Source organism: Lipomyces arxii, assembly GCF_038497795.1.
Source record: "Lipomyces arxii strain Phaff 12-163 unplaced genomic scaffold V1512scaffold_6, whole genome shotgun sequence".
NCBI lineage: Eukaryota > Fungi > Ascomycota > Lipomycetes > Lipomycetales > Lipomycetaceae > Lipomyces > Lipomyces arxii.
The window spans coordinates 469,955-496,916 of record NW_027117705.1 but is presented as its reverse complement, the minus strand read 5'-3'; the positions used below and the strand labels follow the sequence as shown (position 1 = coordinate 496,916).

The following is a 26,962-nucleotide window of genomic DNA, read 5'->3' as shown; positions in this document are numbered from 1 at the left end:
TTAGTCACGTGACCATTTGCATCCGGCTCTCTGCTTGAAATTGTTAAATTGACTGGGCCGTACTACGTATTAATAATTTCAATAAATTAACGACCGGTAAAAAGGCTCAAGTGTACGGTTTAGAATAATATAGATACTTTATATCATATCCATTTTTGTTGGATTTTTTATAGGCATCTATTTAGTATCGATCTTGGTAATTATTCTGTCCACTTCAAGTGATCTCTAAAGTTTCATGCTGACAACAAGAGAAGTAGTTCACGGCACAATATATTAAAGATCTTACCAAAGGCAGCTCAAGCAGGGCTTACAAGAGGGAACTTACTTTGTTGACCATAAGTCTTGACTTCGAAAAGTGTTGGCTAAAAATGTATGATGATAAAGCGTTGTGTCGGTATTTGCGCGAGCTTCCATATACAAAGAACTACGTTTACTCCAAAGAAGTCCAACGATCTTTACTTCGTGTATTGTTTAAGTCTATTTCAGCAAATGGAAAGTATCTCTCATATTACTTTCCTCGCGGACCTCCAGCAACTAATGAGGAGTGGAAGATGGACAACGACGACGATGATCCAAGTCACCCTGGAAGGCCTTGTATGCACCAGTTTAAGAAAGGTGAACCTACCTATAGGTGCCAGTATGTGTTGAATAGTGTAAGTATGTGACCGAATTGACCATGGGTAGGGAATGTGGATTAGACGATACCTGCGTTCTATGTTACCAGTGTTACAACGCGTCAGATCATATTGGCCATCTTGTTACAGTTTCCATATCACAGAAAGATTCCGGTGGAGTGTGTGATTGTGGAGATCCTGAAGCATGGGTGCGGGAAGTCAACTGCAAATACTATTCAACAACACCACCTCCACCACAGGAATTGCCTGACGATCTCGTGGAATGTATCCAGGGTACAATAGCACGGTGTTTAGATTATATTCTCGATATTTTCAGCTGCTCGCCGCAAAGTCACCAGGATTGCAAGTACGAAGAAATGATTATCCAAGATTTAGCGACTGCCTCACTCGATTCGAAAGTGTATGGAGGTGCACCAGGAGAAGCTGATAGACACAATGGGCAATTCTCATTGGTTTTATGGAACGATGAGAAGCATTCATATGCGGATGTAATTCAGATTATTGCGCGTGCCACAAAACGGAGGGAAGAGTACGGACGGTTTATTGCCGAGGAAGTAGACTCTATTGGGCGCAAAACTGTCAGTACTTCGTCGTCTCTGCCGGATCTCATTCTTGCTAGAGGGATCATCGAGAGCATTCAACTTGCAGCAAGTATCCGATCTATGAGGGATACTTTCAGAGAAGAAATGTGTGGTACTCTGCTGTACTTTTTGAATGATCTGGCCTCATCCTCTCTGGTTGGACATCATTTCGTGCTTCGTGATTTAATTTGTGAAACATTATGTCAGCCTTGGAGAGTTGGCTCATCTGCTACGAAAATAAAGCAGCCTCTGTTCCAGTTGTCAGGGCCGTTTGAAGACTCTGACGATGAGTTGAACATGGGCACAGCGACAATAGGAACCATAACTAGCGTCGCGGCCGACGAACTGTCTAATATAGCCAACATGAGCGACTCTGACAGCACGTCTGCACCAGCTGTTACTGCTCCATCTTATTGGCTTGCCAGGTCAGAACCTGAATCACCGTCGACGTCCAAGGCAAAAGAGAATCGTCGTTTACGGTTAGATTACTTGATGCTTTTTGACCTTAGATTCTGGAAGCAAGCTCGCCATTCTCTTAAAGACTTATTTATGTCTACGATGATTTCAAACTTGGATTATAAGTCGACAATGGGTATGCATTTTGCGGAAGTGTATCCAGAACTGGTAGAGCAATTCATGTTGGCTGACCGGGAACCGGATTGCTCAATGATGGTGCTGAGCACACAATTGTTCACATGCCCAACCATTGCGACAGAAATTGTGAAGAAGCGTTTTTCGTCGTTCTTAGCAATAATTTATACTTATCTCACAAAAGGTCGAGTTGGGCCGCCAAGCTCGGTGGATTTGACACTTCCTATCATGCCAGACCGACGAACATTGAAGAATCGAAGGCTACAACCAGTTTTTACGAATCTGGACCATATCATTAGTCGTAATGTTGTGAAGCAACGCGTTTCCTGCGACGAGAGCCATATACACCAGCTTGCAGATATTCTTCTACTATTTGAAGGATGCGCACCATTTCGTCGACAAATAAATGAGCATGTTGAGTATGAGTCAACTGAGTGGGTCTCGTTTTTCGGATTTATTGCCCCTATTATCAAGCTCGGACGAACGGTTGCCAAAGGCAGTCTGCAAGGTCCGCAGGCCACGACACACAGATCTATTCGGTTGGTAGCTCGTATGTGTACAGCGTGGTCGATGGGATATATGCAAGACCGATTTCCTCACTCTGAGATCATGGATGAGCCACATTTTCATCCTGTCACTTGTGTCGATATGAGTTTAGTGACATATCCTGTTGTTTTATTTTTAGTTGAGTTTTACATGCTTAGTATTCACCACCCACTACACGGATTCTTGACATGGTTGGTAGAATTTGGCCGCATCGAATCTCCTCAACAGTTACAATCTTTACTTACTTTCTCAAGTAAAGATCCTCCAGACACCAAACATGCAGTGATTTATGGACCGGAGGATATGTTGATGGTCATGCTTGATTATCCTCTTCGCACATTAGTTCTGATAGCACAGGTTCGCGTGGGGCTTTGGGTGCGAAATGGATACACTTTGCGCACCCACGAAGTTCATTACCGGAATATGTCAATGCGTGATAGCGCTTATGCTCGCGACATTTTTGGAGTTCAAGTAATGCTTGCCACGTGTACTCCTTCACGGGTCATGTTGACTCTTGTTGAGCGATGGAGTCTTATGTCTTGGCTATGTGGTGACATTAAGCATACATCATTTGATGAAACTAAGCTGTTATACATTCTTGAAGAATTTTTGCACGGCATGATTGTGTTGTTGTGTGAGCGGAAGCGATTGCTTGGAAATGATTATTCGACAACTAAGGAGACTTTAATTGAACGCGAAATTATTCAAGTGCTTTGCCTGGGTCCGATTTCGTTCTCAGAACTTGGGAAGAGAATGCCGGAAGATTTATGGACGGACGAGAAGTTTGAGCCTATTCTGCGGCGCGTCACGAATTTCAGAGCGCCGGAAGGCATCAACGATTTTGGCACTTATGAGCTTAAGTCCGAGTATTTTGCAAAAGTCGATCCATACTTTTTTCATTACACTTCCACTCTATGGGATTCTGCGGAGACTGCTTTGAAGAAGTCGATCAGCGCCAAAACAAACACCCCAGTTGAAGAAGTTGTGATTGAACCGAGATTGGAGCCGATCAATAGTGGTCCGTTCACCAGGTTAGGATGGATTTTGGGCACAGCCGAGTTTGCACAGATGATATATGTTACTTTATGCAATGTTGCGTTCATGAGACTATCGAATACATCGTCGTTGCCGGAGTCGCTGTTGAACCTAACACTTTATCTTTGTCATGTCGCTGTACTTGAGGATCGAATAGTTCAGTTTGATCCAGAGCGAAATTTACCGTCTTTCAGTTATAATGCATGCAGTGTTGCATCTTACAAGGTTGGCCCAAAAGACGGAGAATATCAAACAATTTTGGAAGTACTGCTTTATATTCGAGACAACGCTCAGTTTTCTGCGCTCAAGCCTACTGTCAAGAGAATTGTAACTCTGATTCAGGAAAATGAGCCGGATGCTTACTTGACTGGAGTTTCCAGTGTCGAGGTTCAGATGGACGAGACTCCAGCGGATGAACTCCTTATTGTGGATGACGGCGAGACATCTGCCGAAAAGAAGAAGCGTGCAGCGAAGGAGAGGCAGGCGAAAATTATCGCTGAGTTCCAGAAGCAGCAGTTGAAGTTTGCGGAGCAGAACAAGGGTAATATTGAAGAAGAGGATGACTATGACGAGGACGAGATGATAGTGGATGAGGACGAGAATGATGTAGATAAATCGTGGAAGTATCCAAACGAGGCATGCATTCTTTGTCGGAAGCCTGCGACCGAAAACGAGATTTTTGGAACCATCGGTTTCATTACGGAGTCTACGTTGTTTAGACAAACTCCTTTTGAATCGTCAAAACTCACTGTGGAAGCAGTATGTTCTGTGCCGGACTTGGATCGGCCGGAGCACGTTGAAGATTACAACGCATCTGAGAATGTGGCCGAAGAGGGCTCGCCATTTGATGTTGGTTTTCCAAATTCATCTGTCAGAAAGGAGCCTGTTGCTGTTAGCTGCGGGCACATTATGCATTTATCCTGTTACGAGGACTACAAAGAATCTATCAAATCTCGGCAGCGGCAACACGTCACCAGAAATCCTCCAGAGAACATTGAAAAAGGCGAATTTTTGTGTCCGTTGTGTCGGTCGCTTAACAACGTTTTTTTGCCTCTCATTTTTAAGCCGGTTGAAAAAACTTTTGACAAAGTGCTTTCTACAAATGTAGAGTTTTTAGATTGGATAGCTGACGATGCTTGGAACACAATCACACAGATGCAAATGTGTACGGATGAGTGGAACGATCAGAAGTCGCCTCCATCAAGCGACTTTGTACGCCAGAATGTTGAGAATGTAACAGAGTGCACTGTCGCGCCGTTTTATCGCCGTCACCTGAACGAAGTCGCTGCACCTAGCTGGCTCGGTATGAGCTTGTCCATGCTAGCGGGAAGTTCTGAAGAACGAAGAGCCGCCATTTGTGCCGACGATCTGAGCAATGTTTACAACAGCAGTTTGAAGGTTCTTGCACAAGTGTCGCGAGCTCAAAGCAGTGTTTTGCCTGCGCAGGATACACAGTCTATTGAGAGCCTGCTCAAGGTGTATGGCGCATCTATTTCGGCAGCGGAGATTGCTTTGCGTGGCGCAAATAAGACCGAGATTGGCTCAGGTGCTGGTTTTACTGTTATGGACCAAATCTCGCAACGCACACTGTCATTTTTAAGAATTTTGCGTGCATCATCGATCGCAGTCAATGCTTTTGTGGGAAACGGTAGAGAGGAAAAACTGAATTCCACGCCGTACCGTAAGATTGTGTATCAGCAAGTTGGCAAGCTTTTTTTCGGACAAGAGTGCATGTATGACAAGAACATGGTGACATGTCCCGATATCGTTCAGCCTTTGTTGCGCGAGGATATTTTTAGTTTTTTAGCTGAGGCCTCTGTGAGTACTGTTCCTGTGATGAACGCCGAACTGCACAATATAATGGTTCTGTGTTACATTGCACAGGTCGTCAAAGTTATGTATGTTGTTGGAGATGAACTGCAGAAGCAGGCTCAGTGGGTTAATCTCCCTGAAGTTCAAGCTTTAGGTGATCGAAAGGCGGTGGATACTGATACACTGTATAAGTTGAAGACCTTTATGCGAGCGATCTTATTGCAGTGCGGTCATGATTCTACTAGATCAGATCAACTTGCAGCATATCCTGGTGCAGCTCTATACCAGCTAATCGCCAGGTTCACTTTACCATTCCTGCGAAAGTGTGCTCTTTTGATCCGTATTGAAGGTGCGGTCGGATACGATGAGTCGGCTTCCGTGATGAACAAAGTTGGCGAGACAGAAACCGCTCGACTGCTGGCGATGCTGAAGCTTCCAAATATTGAGGACATGGTTGTCAATTTCACCGATACAAGGAACAAGCCATTGCTGGAAGTAATTTCGCGATGGTGTCGGCATTTGGACATGACGCTCAAGCGACCGTGGATGACAAATCTCAACATTTCATTAGAGTTTCCCGCCCCGTTGAACTTACTGAAATTGCCTCGGCGATTGCATGTTTTTTTTCAGGAGATTGATCAACTGAAATGTGCAAAGTGCAACAAGTTGCCTGAGAATCCAGCTATTTGCTTATTTTGCGGGACGCTAGTGTGTTGTCAGGACTACTGCTGTGTGGAAGACGGTAGAACTGGAGAGTGCAATCAGCATATGAAGGAGTAAGTGACATTCGAGTTTATGAGAAGAATGTGTTAACGGGAACAGATGCGCAGGACATGTTGGTATTTATTTGCTCATAACAAAGTGCACGATTTTGTTCCTTAAAGACAAGCAAGGTAGCTTTGTGGTTGCGCCGTATTTGGATGTTCATGGTGAAGTCGATTTTTCTCTAAAGTGAGTTGTCTATTTTGTGTCTGCTAATAAGACTAATAAAGTTCAGGCGCGGACGTCCGTTATATCTTAGTCAAAAGCGATATGACAGTTTGATTCGCAATCATTGGTTGGAGAACAGCATTGGTAGCCAAATTGCTCGCAGAATCGAAGCGGTTGTTGACAATGGAGGATGGGAAGGGATGTAAACAATAATTTATGACCAATTGGTAGTTTATAGCAAGGGTTTGTTTATCATTTGGTGCGTTAATTGTTGATGGCGTATCATTAGTTCATGCACATATCTATGCAAGTTATATTATGGATCTACCAAAACTACATTAAACTATTTTGAGATTTTAGTCTCGTCTACTTTGTCCGCTACAGCGTCTACGCTAGCGGCGGCAGCTTTTTCCGCCTCGCGCTTCTTCTTTGCTTCCATAGCCTCAAGGTACTTTGATCCCAACACTTTTTCCTTCTTCTTTGTAGACTTTGCGACGACTGGTGGTGGGTACGCCTTGAGCTCGAGTTCTTTGAATGACGTATCGGCTAAGAATTCGGCGCGTATTGGGGCCAGCAATTGGTTGATTGCGTCGGCAAGACCTTGTTTTAAATCTTGAGGCGACAACTATGCGGGTCAGCTAATAACTTCTAAAACTGTAAATTTCCAACCTTTTCACCGGCGTAGTCCTCTTTAAGCTGATCTATAGTGCTATACTCGAGCGGGCCGCCCCATTTCTCATCACGGTTAATTTTAAAGCTACCTGACTTTTCGATAAAGACCGACTCGCCGTCGACAACAGTTGTGCCGAGTTTTGAAATTGGCAAGATGACGTACTCGACGAACGCAATCAAGCCATTTTCTTCCACCACACCAGGGGCACAAAACGCACTTGCGACTTTCTTCTTTACGGTTTTCTCATCGTCAAGCAGGTCAATTTTCGAGTTCGGGTCGGAAGATGACATTTTGCCGCCTTGGGTGAGGCCAGGCACCATTGGGTTCATCAAATGTGCTCGCTTCTTGTATCCCAGCTGTGGTAAATACTCTTCTGCCAAAACAAAAATCTTGCGCTGATCGACACCTCCGAACTGTGCGTCAACATCAAGATGCTGCTCGTCCAGGGCTTGCATGAGAGGGTAGATCAGACCGCTGAGAAGCGGGCTCTCGACCTGCTTGACGACGTCAGCACCAGCACGTCGCGCATCGTTTTGTGTCACGAGAGAAGACAGACGGAAAATGTCCATTGTGTATTTTTCCGAGAGCTGGTAGGAAGAGCCAATGACAAAATCAAGCTTGTCGATTGGAACACCGATGGAAGTGAGAATTGACTTGACTATTCGCTCGTAGTACTTTGCTCTGTAAGCCACAAGGTCTAAAGGTGCTTTCATGTTGTCGAGAAACGCGTGGAGATCAGCCAACAAGATCTTGACATGACAGCCTGTTTGCAAGAAATGTGCAAGCTTTGTCATTGGGACAAAGTATCCACAATGAGGACGACCGGTGGGAGCAGTACCTGAAATGAAGTCAACGACCTGTTTTCTGCGCCAGCAATTGTTCGTAACAAACCCCAGTAGATCTGTAATGGACGTTTTTGAACTTCAATTACATCTTTGATAATTTGTCCATTGAGAACTTCTTGCAAGTTTTGTGTGATGAGACTAACTGGGTCCATTATTCAATATCCGCCTAAATCACTAGTTATACAGGAAGAATATTGGATGTTCAGACTTGTCGTACCTTACGTGAACAGTGTACAATGTAGTGCAAATTGAAGATAGTCAGTTTCTTCTGCGCTCAAAACTAAGTTGGCAAGGCAAAGCTTGAAGAGTCAGGGGTATTACGTATATCTCAGCATCGTTGCGAAGTATTCAGTACGGGAATTTTATTAGATGGGATCACACACTTCTAAATATCATTAAAAATATCACGAGGAATTTGTCAAATACGTTTAAGAATCAAAATTTTCAAAGTGCTAGTTGGGTTAAGTCAATAAAATGGAGGAAGCACCACCATATGATCCATCAGTAGCAGATCGTGCTGAGCCATTCTATGTGCGATACTACTCTGGTCACGCTGGAAAATTTGGCCATGAATTTTTAGGTCAGTAAATGTATGAGAGACAGGTTTAGAGTGTGAGACTGAAGATGCTTAGAATTTGATTTTCGAGTACAAGGTGATGGGGAAAGTGCGATTGCTCGATATGCGAACAACTCAAACTACAGAAACGACTCTTTGATTCGAAAAGAAAGTGGGTGAATTAGTCTAGAATTTGATGAGGTATGGGCTTACAAGGTTTAGTGTGTGTTAGTGCACTTGTCGTACAGCAATTGAAGAAGATTATCATGGATTGTGAGATCATGAAGTACGTTTAATTGAAACAGGGTCAAGCAAAGACACTAACTGTTGTTAAAGAGAAGACGATGCAAAATGGCCAGAAAAAAATAAAGAAGGAAAACAAGAGTTAGAAATTCGACTGGGTCAAGAACATATTTCATTTGAGGTAGAACTGAATACTTTTTGCATAAAGGCTTGTTAACCGTATTTCAGACGTCAAAAATCGGCTCATTAAATGATGTACAATCTAGTGATGATCCTGAAGGCTTACGAGTATTTTACTACCTTGTTCAAGACTTAAAAGCGCTTATATTTTCATTAATTGGACTTCATTTCAAGGTATTTATCTGTTATAAGATGAGAATCTAAATTACTAATGGGGTTTTTAGATAAAACCTATTTAGATAAAAATTTTATCTTTTAAGAGGAATTAAATGTACGATATATGATTAATAGAGCCTTTTGCATTGAAGTCGACTGTACTTAATTAAATACAGACTATGACCAGTTCAGAACTCACTCTTTTATATGAAACTTATATACTGTAAAATATATAAGTCGTAATGCTTGACATTACAAATATTTCGTTCAATCATTTTCAAGCAATAACCTCGTTCGAATATGAGTGTAACTCGATGTCGCACAGAACACAATGGTCCCTGGCATATGTGCAAGCTAATGGTTCGAGTATAAAATATTGGCGTCATATCAAAGGTGGTTTAAAGTTTTAGTTCTTGATGTCAGGCAGCAGAACAGAATATAGTAGCTTATCTGAACTTTAAAACCTCTTCGCATTTGAAACTCATAAAACATTTCACTTCAGACCCCCGGGTCGATCAACTACAAATTCAACTTTCTTCTTCATTTTCATTCTTCTTTTCTTATTCACGCGATTTATAGTCACAGTTGAAGAATGACAGATTCAACAACTTCACTGGTTGGGGTCACTTCAACCTTGTCATCAGCTATAACAACATTCACATCTTATTCTACAACTTCAACCTCATCATCCTCATCTTCTTCAACTGCACCACCTTCACTTGGTCAGATAGATGGCCCAGGTGGTACTGCTCAAGGCAGTTATGGCCAATCAATTTCAACTTTTGTCTCCTCTCTTACAGCGTCCCTTATTGTATTCGGAGTTGAAGTATGGCTATTTGTCGCAATCCGCAAACGCATTCGCAGAGTGTATGAACCGAAGACGTATGCGGTTCCGAAAAGGTACCTTTGATCTTAAAAATGGCAACCAGTATTCTAATTCAGTACTAGATTCCAAGTACCGCCTACAGGTCGGGGCCTGATTGACTGGATTATCCCAACCCTGTTCATGTCAGAATCTGACTTCATCAAGAAGTGCGGTCTTGATGCCTACTTTTTTATGCGATACCTGACAATGCTAATTTTTATTTTCTTCACTGCTTCACTTGTGGTCATGCCAATTTTGCTGCCCATAAATGGTGCAGATACAAGGTCAGGTACAGCAACTGGATTAGACAGACTTGCTTGGGTCAACATCGGTGCCACAGACACAGACCGTTATTGGGCACATCTTATTCTTGCAGTTATATTTATAGTGTTTCTTTGCGCTGTTTTCCATCACGAAATGGCAACATACGTTCGCATGCGTCAAACATACTTGATTTCTCCACAGCATCGTCTTCGTGCAAGTGCTACCACGGTATTGATCCGGGCGGTACAAGAAAATCTTCTTGACGAAGATAAGATTCGAGCGGTTTTCAACGTGTATCCTGGAGGCGTGCGGAATGTTTGGTTCAACAGAAATATGCAAGAACTTACCAACAAGACCACTGAGCGAGATAACATTACGCGCAAGCTGGAGGCTGCCGAAACAAAACTAATTCAAAAAGCTTACAAGCAGCACAAAAAGAACTTAGCGAAATCACGGCAGTCAAATCTTGAAGCAAGTGACAGCAGTGAGCCTTTAGAAGATCGTCCGGTTTGGAGCAAGTATTTGAAGGAAAAAGAACGTCCAAAACATCGACCCGGTCTCTTCGCTCTTCCTGGATTTGTGAAAAAGGTCGATACTATTGAATGGTGTCGATCGAAACTGAACGAATTGAACGTTCAAATTGTTGAAATGCAACAGGACGAAGAACGTCATCCTCTTATGAATTCTGTTTTTATCCAGTTCAACAACCAGCTTGCTGCTCATATGGCTTGCCAGTCGTTAGCGAGTGACCAACCACAGTACATGGTACCTCGACTGGTTGAGATTAACCCTACAGATATTATCTGGGGCAACATGCGTATCAAATGGTGGGAGGCTTTACTCCGAAAGGGCGTGACGCTCTTGGCCACAGGCGGTCTTATTATTGGCTGGGCTTTTCCAGTAGCTTTTGTTGGTATTGTTTCTCAGCTCAGTTACCTGACAAACGCTCTACCGTTCCTCGATTTTATCAACGGCTGGTCTGCATCAGTCAGAGGTATCATTGCCGGTATTCTGCCACCCGCAGCTCTTTCTGGTCTTATGGCTCTCCTTCCTGTGGTATTAAGAGGTACGTATTAATCCTGCTTATAAAAACGACGCTGACATTATTATCCAGTTTTTGCACAGTTGAGTGGCTCGTCGACTGGCGTTCAAACCGAAATGACGGTGCAAGCATCTTATTTCAGTTTCCTATTCGTACAGGTCTTCTTGGTCATCACTATTGCCTCATCCATCACAACTGTTATTCAACAATTAACCCAAGATCCGACTTCAATCCCAGCATTACTTGCATCCAACTTGCCTAAAGCTTCAAACTTTTTCTTTTCGTATCTCATCTTGCAAGGTTTAGCAGTCAGTGCCGGTGCATTGTTACGTGTCGGACCTTTGCTTCAAGCTAAAGTTCTAGGCCCTATTTTGGATTTCACTGCGCGACAGAAATTTCAGCGTGTGACACATCTGGTTCCAGTGCAGTGGGGTACATTTTATCCAATTTACACTAACCTTGGTGCCATCGGCATTGTTTACACTATCATTTCGCCTTTGATCATGCCTATGTGTCTTATAACGTTTTCACTTTTCTACATTGCATATAGATATGAGTTTATTTACTGCACATACAATCCTGTGGATTCTTCTGGTTTGTTCTTCCATCGCGCGATCAATCAACTATTCACCGGAATTTACGTGATGGAACTTTGTCTTGTTGGCTTGTTTTTCCTCGTTCGAGACGAAGATCTTAACTCGGCATGCACTCCGCAAGGCATCATCATGATCGTTGTCTTTTGCGCTACGGCCGCGTATCAGTTTGTACTCAACCAATCGTTTGGCCCGATGTTCACATACTTGCCGGTCGTCTTGGAAGGTCGAGCAAGATCAGCCATGAAGCACTGGAGATCTCACAACGAGAGCCCACTCTTGGCCAGCTCAGCTAATTCAGTCAAGAATTACTCTGCAGTAGATTTAGAACATGCGGAATCGCGACGAGACATGAAAAAGCCTATGTCGGACAGTCGGTTCGACGGTGTTGAAATGCAAAGCCAAATCAGTTTACCACATTACGACGAGGATCATTATGTTGAAATGTCCAACTCTCCAGTGTTACAGTCGCCACTAGCGCAGTTGCTGACTGCATTCAAGAAACCGATTGCTACCACGATGAACACAACAACGGGCCAGATGGTCGGAAACGTGGGTTCGAGTGTCGGTGCCAGGTTGGGTAACACTGCCGACAGACTTGGTATCAGCAAGCCTCTTGGACATATCACAGATTTCATTTACACTGGGAAAGACTCAGAAGCGTACAAGGCCGAGATTGCGAGAAATTTGAACGACGCAATGCTGTTGGAAGGTGTGGCAGAAGATCTTGAAGATCTGACGAAAGATGAGCGCGAGTTTTTGGTAAATCGAGCATTCAAGCACGAGTCCCTGAGAGCGAAGATCCCAGTGGTATGGATTCCTCATGACGACCTTGGAATTGCAGATGATGAAATTCAAACGACTATAGAAAGATTTCCAAATGTGCGCATCTCGAGTGAAAATGCTTCATTGAATAACAGAGGAAAGGTGATTTTTGGCGGTAGACCGCCAGATTATGATATTAAGAGTAAGATTGCATTGTAGTCGAGGTAGAAGATATTGGAGTTTGGGAACATTAACTTAGTCATGACACTTCACGATTAATAGAAAGCTGTTAGAATTTATATCGTTTAGAAGCTATATAGGCTGTTATTACTTTCATCTAGCGATGAGTGTCTGCAGCAGCAGCAACCAAGTGCTCCAATTTCGCCAGCGATGCACGCAGTGACATCCCGTGCCGTTCACCGTTATCTTCCAAAAACTTCTCTATCTTGAGTCGATGGCGTTTTAGTATTTCGGTGAGAGGGAATGCCACAGATGCATCATTTGCTTCGTTCTTCTCAAGGTTCAGACTTGCGTCTGTCGAGTTCAAAAGTAACTCAAACAGCGGTTCCCAGATTGATTTGTTCCAGTACCGTCTAAAGCTACGCGACAATCTGTAATGCCTTTGTCGACCATTCTGAGTGCTCTCGGAAACGGTTTCAATGTACGCCCCAAAAAGCATCATGTGAATAGTTGCCGCCAAACCGTGGTAGTCGACTTGAAAAGTCCACGGACGGCGTTCTCGCATTTCGCCACAGTCTTGAAAATTGGCCTTCCAGTCCGTAATGAACTGTACACCTAGTTTATGGTTGAACGCCGTGACATCAATAGCCCTGCCGAAATCAATCAGCAAGATACCTTTGGCAGACCAACCGTGCTCTCCTTTAGAACAGTAGGCTTGGCTGATAAAATCATTCTTTGAGTCGCGCATTGAAAGTGTAGCTATAGATTTGCATTGTCTTTCCGGAAGGATTCTAATCATGCAATTATCCGGTTTCAAATCGCCGTGTAAGATACCAATAGTATGCAACGCTTCAATGGTTCGCAAAAGCTCAACTGTGAAAAACATGACGAGACACTCATCCAGTCCCGGTACAGGCGTTGAATTAATGTTCTTTCTCTTTACAAGATTAACAACATCAAGAATTGTACCTTGGTCTATATAATCCAGTACCAGACATGATATGTTGGCATACATTTGCAGTTCCTTAGCATGTATTATGGATCGTAATGCCCTTCGACGAAGATCCTGTGACAATAAAGAACTGTTCTGAAGGCGTACTTCAATTTCTTTCAAGATGTAGAACTCCCACGCGCTAGGTGGCTCTTGCATTTTCATTGCTCTAAATGGCCGCACATTTTGTAAAAGCAAGTCTTCTTCGTTTGAAAGAATACCTTCAAACAAATACACAGGTGCGAAAGCGCCTTTGCCAAGTTCACGTCTGAGCTTGTACTCACCATCGCTCAACTGAAGCACAACATTCGGGGCATATATTCCGTCTGGCCTACCTTTACTATAACGCTTAAGTTTATCAAGATCTTCAAGTTTTTGCTTCTTCTTGTCGAAGTAGTTGTTAAAGCATGTTGTAACCGACTGTACGCTATCTAGTACTGCTTTCTGTACACTGCTGGACATTGGATTCACAAGTACATCTGAAACCACTGGCTCACGATCCCATATAGTAATATCGCAGCCCTGTGTAGAAGCTTTTTGAGTAGAACCAGATAAACCCACAGTTGCGTCGCGCTCACTCGTTGGTAAACTCGAATGCCTGACAAACATAGTAGATTTCACGCCATCATCAGATCGGGACTGGGCGACTTTAGTAACTGTTGCTCTGGCCGTCTCCACAGTCGGACCCATTGTTTCCATTGGGTGTCCTTTCTTAATATTACATCGTTGCATTATAATAAATGCCTTAGATTTGGCACAGATTTGGGGACTCTAACCGTGGACTGAAGGTTATACGAGCAGCGAGGAGATGAGGTAGTTTCATAGTCGCGACTTTTGTTTTGATTCATATGAGCTGCAATTCACGCGTCTGTCGCACAAAAGTTAAGTTGCGTAGCAGCCACCGAGTTGCCACGACGGCTGTTAACCAATACTCCATCAAGACTGACTGTACCAAAGAATTATTACATGTAAACTTATGCGTGCATTTTTGTTACTGTTTAACAACTGTCTAACCAACAATTGGTTAACATAATACCCATTTCAATTGCCATTGCGTCTTTACTGTCTCTTTGCCTTTTATTGCTTTGTGTGAGCTCATGTGGGGTTAATCGACTGAACTCCCAATTTTACATTCCGTCACGGGTGCTTGACGTGCGACGTCTAGGACCAGTTCTTATGTATTTTATTGGCATCATACTCAAAGTTGTCCTGTAGGCCAAGCTCTACAATTCTTATGCTATCTATATCCTTAACTACTGTCATTGAAATCACTGTGCTCATTCTCACTGTCACTGTGTTCCTCCTCCTCATCGCCATCATCACTACTGCTGTCGCTGTCATCATCATCATCGTCATCATCATCGTCTTCATCATCGTCTTCATCATCGTCTTCATCATCGTCTTCATCGCTGCTATCAGAAACACCTCGGGTTTCAATAGCATCTTGATCGCATTTAAGAGGCTGATTAAACATACTGTAAACTTCATCTGTAGCTGCTCTGGTATTTATTGTCATTGTAGGTGAAGCCGGTCGCCGTCGTGTTTGGTCAGGTGAATCTGTGACCTACGTCAATAAAGTAACAGTAGCATTTTAAGCAGATAAATACCTTTCAGTAAAACAGTCTCAGTCATCGCATGTCTCGGAGTCGGTTCTAGACTTTCTACAGGTATGGACTGTAAGATCTGGCGCCGGGCACTGAGCGGTGTACGCTCAACATTTGCCATACTGGTACGACGAGTCGAAGACGATGCAACAGCCGGCGACGGGGTAGCAACCGATAGAGCAGGTCGATCTAACAAACCTCGTGCCTGAGCTCTCAGCTCTTCGAATGACATTTCTTCATCTGCCCCTTCAGGATACACGACAGCCAAGTTAACGACAAATTTCTCTTCTTTCTTTGCTTTTCCAGGTTGCTGCTGCGGAAGTAACGGTATCTTGAATTGTGGCAGTGTAGTTGGAGTCGCTGTCGTAGTCGAATCGCGAAAAACTGTAAGCTTCTCCACTGTTGACGGCGCTCCAACCTGTCCCATTCGCATGGTCTCACCGGCGATCGGCCTAGATTCCATTTTGTTCTCTTTTCTTCTCTCTGCTATACTTCCAATGTTGTCCCATCCACCAGCTTTATCAATATCATCACCAGCTGCTCCATCAGGATCAGAAAAAATAGTTAACTTCTGCCTAGGCCGCGACGTTTCTATCTGGAACGGATTCGGCGACCGCGCTCGCTCCTGTTCTTGAAAGATACCGTCACTTTCTCTGATTGTATATGCTTTTGTAGCGAGCGCTGGTCGTACGACTGGTATTACCGGCGAGCTAGGCTCATTTGGATCCGCAGGGTTGTGTTCAAGTCTTTCTAAGAATTCGGCATACCGTCTGCGAAGTCGTCCTAACGGCCTTGCCTCAGCTTCAATTCCAAGCTGAAAGAGCTCATTTGCTTGTTGTTTTCTGCCGACAGACTCCAAGTAGTGAGCGTATTCTTCATAGACGGTTGCGAGCTGAGAACCAATATTGTGTTGCATCATAAATGAGAACACTTCTCGCGGAGAGTCGTTGTAACGAATATATTCGAGCCAAATGCGTACGTATCGAGGATCGTTTAAATAGTGTACTGTGTTTTGAAATTGTGTAGTACATCTCTCCAATAATGAAATTAAACCACTCTCAATGCTTGCTCCTTGTGGATAAGTTTCATGGACCCATTTAAGATACTCAAGCCAAACTTCAAGAGGATCGTCCGACTCTTCTGATTCTAATAATTTACTTTCAAATTCCTCCCGCGCGTAAGAATGCCGGTCTCGAGGTGCATTCATAGTCGCAGGATTAAACGCCTTTGCCAATGCTGCGGCAGAACGACCTTCATGCATCGGTTGGATGTTCTCCTTTTGATGCTCAAACATGTCAAACGATACTATTGATGAATCCATGGTTTAAGCCTTTGTTTCTTTATTAGAAAAACAGAGTGGTTTTGCTGGATGGCAACGCAAACACGAGAGCTTTCGCGTGTGCGGCGTTTCGCGACGGTGTAAATAATGGCGTTGTTATGACAACTGGTTAAAGTCACGTGATACTCATCGGTACCAGACAAAAATTCTAATATCTTGTGTTCAGTTGTAGCTGTGTTGGACCTCGAATTGCCTTGCAACTTCGAAGTATAAGTATAAATACACGGAAATGTCGGCTTTGGACAAGCGAACAATTGGAATTCTTGGAGGTGGGCAGTTGGGACGCATGCTGGTCGAGGCTGCAAACCGCTTAAACATTTCCACGCTCATCTTGGACGCTCCAAATGCTCCCGCGAAGCAGATTCGGGCTTCAGACGAACACGTTAATGGCTCGTTTTCGAATGCAGAAGCTATTGAAGAGCTGGCGCACAAGGTGGATATTTTGACTGTAGAAATTGAGCACGTTAATGCCGACTATCTGATTGAATTGGCAAAAACAATGCCAGAGCTTGAGATCCACCCGGCCCCGGAAACTATTAAATTGATCCAAGACAAATACTTGCAGAAAGAGCATTTGGTTAGACATGGAATTGCTGCTGCTGAGTCAATGAGCATTGAGAGCGACGAGAAAAGTTTGAAGGGAGCTGGTGTAAAATATGGCTATCCATATATGCTTAAGGCTCGCACACAGGCATATGACGGACGCGGCAATTTTGTTGTCTCTTCTGCTGAGGATATTCCCAAAGCCTTGGAATTTTTGAATGCCCGAACTCTATACGTTGAGAAATGGGCACCGTTTACGAAGGAGCTAGCTGTCATGGTCGTGCGTCAGAAGGATGGATCTGTGCTGTCATATCCTACTGTTGAGACCGTGCAAACAAACAACATCTGTGATGTAGTATACGCTCCGGCTCGAGTGCCAGAGTCTGTACAGACTCGTGCTCGTTATTTGGCTGAGAAAGCCGTTGCTACATTTGCTGGTGCTGGTATTTTTGGGGTTGAGATGTTTTTACTGGAAAGCGGCGAGATTCTGTTGAATGAGATCGCTCCTCGACCGCACAATTCCGGTCACTATGCCACTGATGCTTGCGCGACCTCGCAATTCGAAGCTCACATTCGTGCTATTGTGGGACTTCCGTTTGCCAAAAATGAAATATCGCTACGTACTCCTTCTACATACGCCATTATGCAGAACATTCTGGGCGGTGACGTGTCGGACTCTGAAATGGAACTTTGCATCAATTCATTGACTACTCCTGGTGCCACTATTCACTTATACGGCAAAACTACGCGTCCAGGACGGAAAATGGGTCACATCAACATCGTCGCCGGAAGTATGGCTGAGTGCGAAACGCGACTAGCACAGATCCGAGGTTTTGACGGCAAAAGTTCAGATGAATCAAGCTCTGAAAAGCCGTTGGTTGCTATCATTATGGGATCAGATTCAGACTTGCCTATCATGGCTACCGGCGCCCGTATTCTTAAGCAATTTGGAGTGCCATTTGAGATAACGATTGTTTCTGCTCACCGAACGCCGTTCAGAATGAGCAAGTTTGCCGTTGAGGCTGCTTCTAGAGGAATCAAGACTATCATCGCTGGTGCTGGCGGCGCAGCCCATCTACCTGGTATGGTGGCCGCCATGACCACTCTGCCAGTTATTGGTGTTCCCGTGAAGGCCAGCACGCTTGACGGTGTTGACTCGTTGTACTCAATTGTACAGATGCCGGTAAGTTTTGTTCTGCATTTTGAATTGCACTTTTACTAATAGTTTACAGCGTGGTATCCCAACCGCTACAGTGGCAATAAACAATGCAACAAACGCCGCTCTGCTGGCCATCCGCAACCTTGCAGCTTTTATTCCAGAGTACCAACTCAAGCTTGAGCAGTACTATGTGTCAATAGAAGATGAAGTGATTGAGAAGGCAAAGAAGTTGGAAAGCATTGGATATGAAGAATATCTGGCAAAAAAATAGGTGTTTAAAAGGTGATTTTCTGTATAATAGTCTCTGAATTGATGTGAATATTAAAGAGATGATGAGAATTGTCGGTCTGAATGTATTGAAAAAATTTAGAACCAGAATAAGTCGTTGCAGATGCAATAAGCGCATGTATGAAGTATAGCTAGATTTACAAAAATTTATGCGTCAAATCCCCTTTAAAACACTATACATCATGTTATAAATCACCTGTCGCTCTGGCAGATAATCTTTTAAATTTTCACCTCAATCTAAGATGTCAATATTATATGAAGTAATCTCTGCTGAAAGTACATACACTTTTTCGACAAAGCAAAGCAGTTGATAGATTACCAGACGGAGAACTTATTGCCAGCTGAGCTTAAATATGCAACGATAACAGCGCTAGTAGCCATGAGTCCAAGTGAAGTAGGCTATATATATTAGCATGAAAGATCAATCTGATTTGAATTATCCTTTTGTCCTTACAGTGAAGAGGTCTATACAAACATTAGCTCTATCTTGACTTATTTAAGTAGAATGAAAGTCAATTCTTACGCTTTTCTGGAGTGCTGTCATCATGATCATGATGATCATGCTCATCATGGTGTTCACTGTGGTGGTCGTCGTGGCCAGTTGAGTATGTCCGCACGGTGTTCAATGTTTGTCGCTCAAACACCCACATTTGCGACTGTGAAAAGACGCGACTACTTGTCCGCACTGTAGAACGAATGGCCATTAAATTGAGCATTTTGCCGATGAGCTCTGTTCGAATATGGTAGCAATTATTACAGTCACTCGAGATGTCTCTTCATTCACAATTCTAGCTTCACACGCTACGATTGGCTCGACACACAAACTTTAATGCCCTAACCCTTGTTTTTTAAAACAGCAGGGTAACCAATATTGCTGTTTAAGGTTTGAAGATGGGACTACGCTCGGATTTTTTTGGTGTTCATGGCTCTACGCGCTCCAGCTGAACAGATTTGGTGTGTACTATGGCATTTCAAGCTGACAATTAATAACGCCTGTGAACACTTGTACTTTGATATGCTGCTTTTACTCACTAGCTACGGTAATAACAGAACCTCCCTCTTATAACCTGTAAGGCGCGATGACAGAGTCGGAACGAGATAATTGGGCGGAGACGTTACGGGTATGTAATATTACACAAGGCCAGGACATACTGAATTTTTACTAATGCTTCACTAGGTCGAGTTTCCTGACCTTGATAGTGCTCTTGTTGCAGCAATTGCGTACGATGTCCCAACACTGGAACAGGCTCGCGATCAATGCGGCTATCTTTCTGTAGAAGCCATAGTCGACAAAGAAGGAGAGAATGATATTTTTTCGTGGGAGGACTATGACAATCAGTCTGATGAAACATTTAACACAGAACTGGATTTAGAGGCTCTCCAAGTGATTGAGAATCAGCCAATGCAAAAGAAACATGAATTTCTTGCAATGTGTTTTCCGGCAGACTCATTTGACAAATTGAAAACGGTTTTAATGGAAAACGAGAACAATGTTGCAAAGACTTTGGATCAGCTGTTGAGTGAGCGATGCATAGTTGAAGACCATAATTCTTCTGATGGGCTCGATCTCAAGAAACCAATATTGGATTGGTCGTCAGCTGAGCGGAAAGGCAAGAAGAGCAGCAGGAAAAATCAGCAGAAAAGTAAAGAGCTCACAAAATTTTCAATATCTGACGAGGACTGGGCAAGTTCATTTCCTGAGCTTGCCAGAGTGTCGTCAATACTAAGCATTCCTATATCTTCAACAAGACAAATGTTTGGCATCAAGAATTATTCTAGTACATTAACTATCCTGGCTATGCTAGATGCAAGACCAGGTTCAATCTGGGATATAACAGTTGAACATCTTAAAGAAAACGAAAATTTACTGAAAGAATGGATTCCCGAATTACCATCATTGACTTGCTCAAAAATTCTAGTGGCTACTTCTAATGATATGGAGTCTGCTACCGAGATTGCGTTGATATTATGTGAGAACGCCACCAGAGAAAAGAAAAAGCTGGGCCAGCCTGCATTTACAGTAGTTCCGACTGCTTTTAAGGACAAAGATTTTGTTGCAGTCAATAGCAAGAAACCAGCACGTGAAATGGGTGGTACTCTTGTTACAGGCACAGATGTATCTCGGCGGTCGTTGGCAGAACTTGAGCAGCTAATGGAATCAAAATATGAGACAAAATCAAAATTCGTAAGTCAGAGCGCGGAGCTATATCGCCGTCGTCACAATAATGTTGCATATGCCGCTGCAGCGGCTCACTATAGCCAACGGGCACGCGATATTAGTGGTGAGATAAGACAGCACCGCCTGAACCGTGCAAGAGCAGTCGTTGCTCAAAGGTGTGTATATTTTGTTTCGGTTTTATGGTATTGCTGCTAACAAGATTAGCCGACAGGGGCCATATTCTGTTGACTTCCATTCTGTTACAGTGCATGACGCTGACATAATTGCTCATGAGGAGTTGGATCGTTGGTGGGCAAAGACAGCCGGGCAATCGCCCAGGCCAGTTTTCAAGATGGTAACTGGGCGTGGCCTGCATAGCGCAGACGGGAGGTCCAGGTTGCTACCATTTCTTTTGCAGACGCTTGCAGGTGCCGGGTGGATGGTCAGAGCTGGTACCGGGTTTCTTGAAGTCTATGGATTTCGCAATGAACCATAGAACTGCGATATCTTGCACAAGACCCGATTCATTTTTACAGGAAACTACCGGCGTTATATTGACTTTTATCTTTTTTGGTGTTGGAGTTATTGAAGCTTGCTATGATGAGCAAAAATAATATTTACTGTACGCTTTGCTGCGATGTATGGATAGCTTGAATTTAGTATATCTAATGCTTGTTGTACACTTATACGAAACCGCCTAATAGCATATATCAAAGAGCAATATTAACGCTAACACTGTAAAAATCAAAACGCCTTTTTTCTTTACCAAATATTGACATGCCATTATGTATTTTAAATATGATGATCTGAAGGTCCCCAATGTCGATCCCGAGAAGTCTCGTTCAGTCCATTTCGTCTCCAGAAACCTCCTCTTGTTCGACAATTTGAACTGGAGCGCCAGCACGATTACTGGACTTGGTGAGATATTTTTGATAAAGCGAGTCGACGAGCGCAAAATCTCCATCCTTGCACTGGGTAAATATTCTCGTTATGTTAGCGGCAACCTTCATTTATTAGTCACTTTTTATCAAAATGGTATGAATGACAATGCACGTACGTCATATGCAGAGTCGTCTTCAACTGCTACCTCGAACTCGTCTTCCATGATCTGTAACAGTCTAACTTCAATGTCTTCAGGATCAACTGACTCCAGCTCATCTGTAAGCGCAAAGTCAGTGAAATTTCCTAATTTGCGCAAATAATAGCATAAACAATAACTCACCGTAAAGATCAACAACAGAGCCAGTCATCCAGTCTCGCTTGTCTGAACTCTCTGGACCTCCCCATTGACTTTGAACAGCAACAGACAGAGCTTCCCAGTTGTAGATTGCCATGCACACCCCAAGCTCAAACCGCGACACTTGGACTGGCGTAGTCAAAAGTCTCTTTGCCACTCTACTAGTTGCCATGGGTTTTTTATTATTCCAGCCAAATTGCGAATGCTGCTGCGGAATAAGATATACATTCAGTTTTGGGACAAAACTTTCAAAATTTCGAGCCTAACCCTGATGTACAGAATGCTATTTGTGACTGACGGCTACAATAAGGTTACCGTTGTGATACATATCACATGTGAATTGCTTTCAATGTCTATAGTCAGATTGAAGCCTGAGTAGTGCTACTTGTACGTCGAGCAAGCTTATCTTTACTGTTGCACTACACCGCAATGGCTGCAGCTCCAGATCTTGTTATTGATCCCGGTCTTCGGGACTGGGTTTTGTTTCCTATTTTGTTTGTTATGATTCTGGTTGGTGTGCTTCGTCACTACATCAACTTGCTCATGCAATCTGCACCAAAGCAGCAAGATGCATTGGCAATCAAGGAACAGTAGGTCAATGGATTTAACTTGGGGAAATTTTATTGTTAAACAAGTAGGCAATCGCTAGCAAGAGCTGCAAATTTGAGAAACAATGGCAAATTCATCCCACAGGCGTCGTTTCAGTCGCGTAAAGCATATTTACAGAAGGCTTTTGCAGATGGAATCTTTCTTAAGGACCAAGAAGCATTCAAGACCAGAAACGAGCCAAAGCAGCCTACAAACCCATTGTCTGATCCAAGCCAGATGGACGGAATGATGAACATGTTGAAGCAGAACATGGCCATGTTTGTTCCCCAGACATTGCTCATGAGCTGGATCAACTTCTTTTTCAGTGGATTCATTCTCAGTAAGTGCATAGATAAATTTTGCAATTAGACTGTGTATTAATTTGTAAAGTGAAATTGCCGTTTCCTCTCACGATTCGATTCAAGCAGATTTTACAATCTGGCGTTGCTACTAGAGATCTCGATGTTCGGTGGGTGTCATCAATCTCATGGTATTTCCTCAATCTTTTCGGTCTGCGATCAGTCTACGACATCATTCTTGGCAGCAACAACAGTGAGTCAACAAAGCCCTCTTTTTGTACAAAACATATGCTAACATAAATATAGCTGCAAGTAACGGGAACATGGAAATGGGCGGCGGTATGAATCCTGGAGCTATGATGGCAGGATTCCGTCCTGGCCAAGATATCTACAAAATCTTTTTGGGTGAGGCTGAAAATCTTGAGCTTACTTCCTATGAGTATATCCTAGAAAATGTTGAGGATCGCATAATCGAAAAGTACAGCAAAAGCTCTTAAATGTTACAAAACTATGTAAAGAAATAAATGTACTATATATACAAAATATGCGCCACGCTAATGCTTATCAAATCTAATTTTATCGCCTTTGAGTTTTATGTACATTAGGCATCCATCGCATAGTATGTCTGTCTGCAATCAACAGCCGCCTTTCGAACGTCGCGGCGCGGATCGTCAAGAACAACAGTCAACTTTCTAATAATTTCCTGTCTGTACGGGCGTATTGTATCGCCTGCAAGTGTCGTTGGCAAGACAGATAAACAGTTTAGTGCCGCGATCCGGACCTTCGGCTTGTTAAACGGCTGGTCAATGGTAGACTCGAGAATGCGCGGTACAATTGTAGCAAGGTGATTGGAAATAGTGTCCGATGCGTCCAACATGGTGGCTGTGATGGTGTCAATGGACGCCAACTTGACCTGGGCATCGGGTATCGAAAGCGATTGCAGTAAAAGCGGGAGGAAAGTTGGCAACATAGGCAGCACAACTTTTCCTGGCATACTCTGCAAGATGTTTGATAACGCAACCAGGTAATTGCGCTTTGCCTCGGTTTCTGTGCATGAGTTGAACCCATCGACAATTTTCTGCACCGAATAACTAAAGTACTGTTGCTTTGCCAACAATCTGACAATAACATGATTGCTCTTATCGACAATCTCGTCATCTGAAATGAAAATACCACATGCTTTGCTAGCGTAAGTACCCATTACCGGGTCACGGAGCAACTCGAGGGACAAATCGACCGCCTCAAATGCTCGGCGGCTGCACTTTAAGATGTAAGACTTGCCAATCCAAGCCAATAACTCCAAGCTGCTTCGTCGTTCACTAAGAGAGCTTGAGCTTGACACTGTGGCTTCCAAAGATTTCACCGTTGTGTCCAAGAGTTGATTTTCATCTTCTTTTGTAAACCATTTATTTGTCAACAGAGTAATCAGCCTTAACATTGCAAGCCTGTCCGCAGTATTTTTGCTAGCAAGTGTCACCGGCACTAACTTGGTAGTGAGCTCCAAAACATTCACCGACGGAAAATTAAGCTCTCGCCGTAAGCCGGCAACAGCAGAAGTGAAGAGCTCAATTAATCCGGCAGGTTCGTAGCCGGGCACCAATGGTTTGAAGACTTTAGCGACACGTTCGCGATGGCTTTCTGCTATCAAAAGAGACGGCTCGTTAGTTAGAAACAAACTCACAACCTGCCCAGCTAACTCCTGCTGTTCTTCAATTGAGACCGCTCTAACCAGTAAGTTGACAATTTTGGAGCTAACAGAGACAACCTGGAGGCTGGCTAAAATCTTTGCTTCATTGCTTGCGGGTTCGATCGACGCAACAACTGTCATTGAGATCACTTTCGGGACTAGACCTGCATAGAAATATTTGGTGTCCCAACCAGGCTGTGCGATATTTCTCTGAATGACCAGTAGTATAGTTGCGAAAATCGATTGGGCAAAAGCGACATCTTGACCATCTATGACAATGTTAGTTAAAATTTAAAATAATGAAACCTAATTACATTTCGCAATAACGGATAATCTGTTTAAAAGTCGCACTGTTAACATATCAAAAATTCCTTTATTTATACACAAGTCCACCAAGAACGACAAAATCAGTCTATAGTGCTTTCTTGGAGATTGAGAATAAGAGTCCGATTCAGGAATTTCAGGATCCGGTAGCTGAGAAAGAAATGCAGGAAATACAATGTTCATAATTAACTCTGGTCTGACTTGACCAAGTTCTCTAAGAGACGAAAGAGCCGCAGAACTGTAATCATTAGACTCACAATCAAGCTATACCAACAATAACTTACCATAAGGCATCGTTGGAATCTGTAAGTACAACGTCATCTAGATATTGGGTAACCATTCCAAGCTCATTTGAATCCAAAAACTCCAGCAGCAATGCAAGTTTGACTAAGCCGCCTAATGCCAGCATACGATAGGACACTTCATCACCAGCTAAACTGACAAACGCTTTGCTAAATACTTCGAACAACGAATCTTTGTACGGCAAAAGTCCGTTTTTCCTGCCAGTTTGGCGCACAACATCTAAGGTACGGCCATACACGTTTCCCGCCGCATCAACGTACAGTACTAGTATTTCTAATAAAATTTTTTGCTGTGCAACAGTAGCATGCGATGATGACGTGTCCAAAAGTCTTAGCACGCCAGGCAAAGTAGACTCAGCGATAGAGACAAAAGCGGGGTACGAACCTTCAGCAATTGAGACCAAAATTTTTGCAGCAGACTTAGCCTGTCGTGACTCAAGGTTGGTGATTTGCTCGTTGCATTCTCGGGTAGCACTAGTAATAAGCGACTCTAGTGATGATCCTTCAACAGTACGAAGTAGTCCATGGGACAAAGTCGTCGTAAGCGCCTTGATCAAATCACAGACAAGGTCAGGGACGTCATCTTCGCCATCATGGAGAACTTCAAATTTAACAGAATCAAAGATTTTTTGCCAGTAAGGCTCGACACTTAAAATGCCATAATTAGTAACACAAGCTGTCAAAGTCAAGACCGTGTCACGCTTGACATTGAGTGAGCTTGAAGTGAGCTTTTCTATCAGACTAACAAAAGAATACTCTGCAAAAAATGGCGACGCTGCAATGCAATCTCTGAGCTTCAGTTTTAAGTCATCTGCTGTAATGCCATACGGGTCATCTGGTGGTGGTCTGAATGTGATAGGGAAATAACAGAAAGCAGCGTCAAACAAAGTCTGATATCAGTCAGCTACAACTTCAAAACGAACGCAAAAACCACATACGTCTTTAAATTTTTCAACTTCAAAAGTTTCCATAATTGTTCGTAACGTTGTAAAAATGACAATCAAATTTCTTGGATCTTTTTCGCTGGCCACAAGTCGCGTATAGCCTTCTATGGCTTCATCATTAATGCTTTTCATGACTAAAGTTATTGGAAATAGCATATTTGAGTAGTTCAGTCAAACGTACCGTTAATGTGAGAATTGATCAAACTCTTCAGTAGTTGGTAGACAGCATATCGGACAGACTGGTTGTGCTTTGACATATCGACACGCGAAAAAAGCGCTTGAGCCACGGCCTTGACTGCAGACGCTGGCATATTCTTCATTTTGCTCAATGCCAGTAAACCACCACAGCACTCCATCAAGCACTCCTCGTCTTCTAATCTGTCGCCAAAAAACTCTGACAGCATGGTGACTGTGATTCTGTTAGCAGTCTGGGTAGCACCGTGATGAATTAAAAATACTTTGTCTTGAGTTTAACTTTGATGTCGATAGACCTGACAGCACAACAGAGATGCAATTGAGAGCTATTATACAAATTAGCAATTGCACATGACCCTCTAAAACAAGCAACATACCTTTAATTCGGATACTGGTGTCTTCATCGGTAAGATAGCGACCAAGAACTTCGATAAGCTCAATCAGCTTAACATTGTCCAACTCGATATCTGATTTTAGTTAAAAAAGTCGATTCTATAAGACTCAGCCTGATCTTACCAGTTGAAATAGTTTTTGCTATTGAAACCGCTTCTTCTGGCGAACTGTCCAGTGAAATTAAATACCGATCTATTAGTACCTTATCCATCACGCTGTATATTTTTCTTTTCACTTTTTGCTAGAGCAGCTGGAATGACGGTATGTGCAGAATCTTTACGTTCACCTGCTCTGGTTAACAAAAGCCGAATTTTCTGGCTTCAAAGCGTTGCGCTCACAATTAGAGTTGTGCATTAGAACCTTAATATATGACCCTGCATCCTAGCCCGATGAGCTTTACCCGGCCAAACTACGCAAAC

General features: G+C 43.2%; 10 protein-coding genes across 10 annotated transcripts; 6 read left to right on the top strand and 4 right to left on the bottom strand.

The window, feature by feature from the left end:
- The first annotated feature begins 70 nt into the window (after positions 1–70).
- On the top strand, positions 71–6,557 carry V1512DRAFT_152636 (uncharacterized protein). The gene is made up of 5 exons (XM_066913047.1): positions 71–196; positions 255–637; positions 685–5,976; positions 6,023–6,151; positions 6,198–6,557. The coding sequence occupies exons 2-5, from the start codon at positions 369–371 to the stop codon at positions 6,334–6,336; spliced, it is 5,829 nt and encodes a 1,942-aa protein (XP_066771966.1). The 5' UTR covers positions 71–196; positions 255–368; the 3' UTR covers positions 6,337–6,557.
- V1512DRAFT_262282 (tRNA synthetases class I-domain-containing protein) lies at positions 6,416–7,966 on the bottom strand. The gene is made up of 4 exons (XM_066916238.1): positions 7,866–7,966; positions 7,695–7,814; positions 6,800–7,641; positions 6,416–6,755 (listed from the first exon to the last, which is right to left on the bottom strand). Exons 2-4 carry the CDS (start codon positions 7,798–7,800, stop codon positions 6,474–6,476), a joined length of 1,230 nt encoding a protein of 409 aa, XP_066771965.1. The 5' UTR covers positions 7,801–7,814; positions 7,866–7,966; the 3' UTR covers positions 6,416–6,473.
- Positions 7,967–8,016: 50 nt separating this feature from the next.
- V1512DRAFT_224657 (Mago nashi protein) lies at positions 8,017–9,255 on the top strand. The gene is made up of 6 exons (XM_066913789.1): positions 8,017–8,228; positions 8,281–8,376; positions 8,427–8,490; positions 8,541–8,628; positions 8,676–8,801; positions 8,852–9,255. The coding sequence occupies exons 1-6, from the start codon at positions 8,123–8,125 to the stop codon at positions 8,864–8,866; spliced, it is 495 nt and encodes a 164-aa protein (XP_066771964.1). The 5' UTR covers positions 8,017–8,122; the 3' UTR covers positions 8,867–9,255.
- On the top strand, positions 9,256–12,611 carry V1512DRAFT_262278 (uncharacterized protein). The gene is made up of 3 exons (XM_066916237.1): positions 9,256–9,683; positions 9,732–10,978; positions 11,027–12,611. Exons 1-3 carry the CDS (start codon positions 9,376–9,378, stop codon positions 12,529–12,531), a joined length of 3,060 nt encoding a protein of 1,019 aa, XP_066771963.1. The 5' UTR covers positions 9,256–9,375; the 3' UTR covers positions 12,532–12,611.
- Positions 12,531–16,464, bottom strand: V1512DRAFT_238061 (Mad3/BUB1 homology region 1-domain-containing protein). The gene is made up of 4 exons (XM_066914163.1): positions 15,091–16,464; positions 14,738–15,040; positions 14,242–14,336; positions 12,531–14,194 (listed from the first exon to the last, which is right to left on the bottom strand). Exons 1-4 carry the CDS (start codon positions 16,406–16,408, stop codon positions 12,650–12,652), a joined length of 3,261 nt encoding a protein of 1,086 aa, XP_066771962.1. The 5' UTR covers positions 16,409–16,464; the 3' UTR covers positions 12,531–12,649.
- A 138-nt stretch (positions 16,465–16,602) lies between these two features.
- On the top strand, positions 16,603–18,548 carry V1512DRAFT_275864 (uncharacterized protein). The gene is made up of 2 exons (XM_066917847.1): positions 16,603–18,152; positions 18,202–18,548. Exons 1-2 carry the CDS (start codon positions 16,656–16,658, stop codon positions 18,397–18,399), a joined length of 1,695 nt encoding a protein of 564 aa, XP_066771961.1. The 5' UTR covers positions 16,603–16,655; the 3' UTR covers positions 18,400–18,548.
- Positions 18,549–19,355: 807 nt separating this feature from the next.
- V1512DRAFT_238057 (uncharacterized protein) lies at positions 19,356–21,290 on the top strand. Its single transcript, XM_066914162.1, has 3 exons — positions 19,356–19,537; positions 19,594–20,750; positions 20,800–21,290. The coding sequence occupies exons 1-3, from the start codon at positions 19,496–19,498 to the stop codon at positions 21,068–21,070; spliced, it is 1,470 nt and encodes a 489-aa protein (XP_066771960.1). The 5' UTR covers positions 19,356–19,495; the 3' UTR covers positions 21,071–21,290.
- Positions 21,204–22,048, bottom strand: V1512DRAFT_291011 (Pre-rRNA-processing protein TSR2-domain-containing protein). The gene is made up of 3 exons (XM_066918239.1): positions 21,797–22,048; positions 21,632–21,732; positions 21,204–21,578 (listed from the first exon to the last, which is right to left on the bottom strand). Exons 1-3 carry the CDS (start codon positions 21,981–21,983, stop codon positions 21,417–21,419), a joined length of 450 nt encoding a protein of 149 aa, XP_066771959.1. The 5' UTR covers positions 21,984–22,048; the 3' UTR covers positions 21,204–21,416.
- Positions 22,049–22,191: 143 nt separating this feature from the next.
- Positions 22,192–23,239, top strand: V1512DRAFT_224640 (integral membrane protein DUF106-domain-containing protein). The gene is made up of 4 exons (XM_066913788.1): positions 22,192–22,401; positions 22,450–22,739; positions 22,790–22,951; positions 23,005–23,239. The coding sequence occupies exons 1-4, from the start codon at positions 22,241–22,243 to the stop codon at positions 23,193–23,195; spliced, it is 804 nt and encodes a 267-aa protein (XP_066771958.1). The 5' UTR covers positions 22,192–22,240; the 3' UTR covers positions 23,196–23,239.
- V1512DRAFT_275859 (Dos2-interacting transcription regulator of RNA-Pol-II-domain-containing protein) lies at positions 23,199–26,862 on the bottom strand. Its single transcript, XM_066917846.1, has 8 exons — positions 26,667–26,862; positions 26,528–26,617; positions 26,414–26,476; positions 26,137–26,364; positions 25,950–26,089; positions 24,994–25,901; positions 24,700–24,947; positions 23,199–24,654 (listed from the first exon to the last, which is right to left on the bottom strand). The coding sequence occupies exons 1-8, from the start codon at positions 26,752–26,754 to the stop codon at positions 23,300–23,302; spliced, it is 3,120 nt and encodes a 1,039-aa protein (XP_066771957.1). The 5' UTR covers positions 26,755–26,862; the 3' UTR covers positions 23,199–23,299.
- Positions 26,863–26,962: the final 100 nt, after the last annotated feature.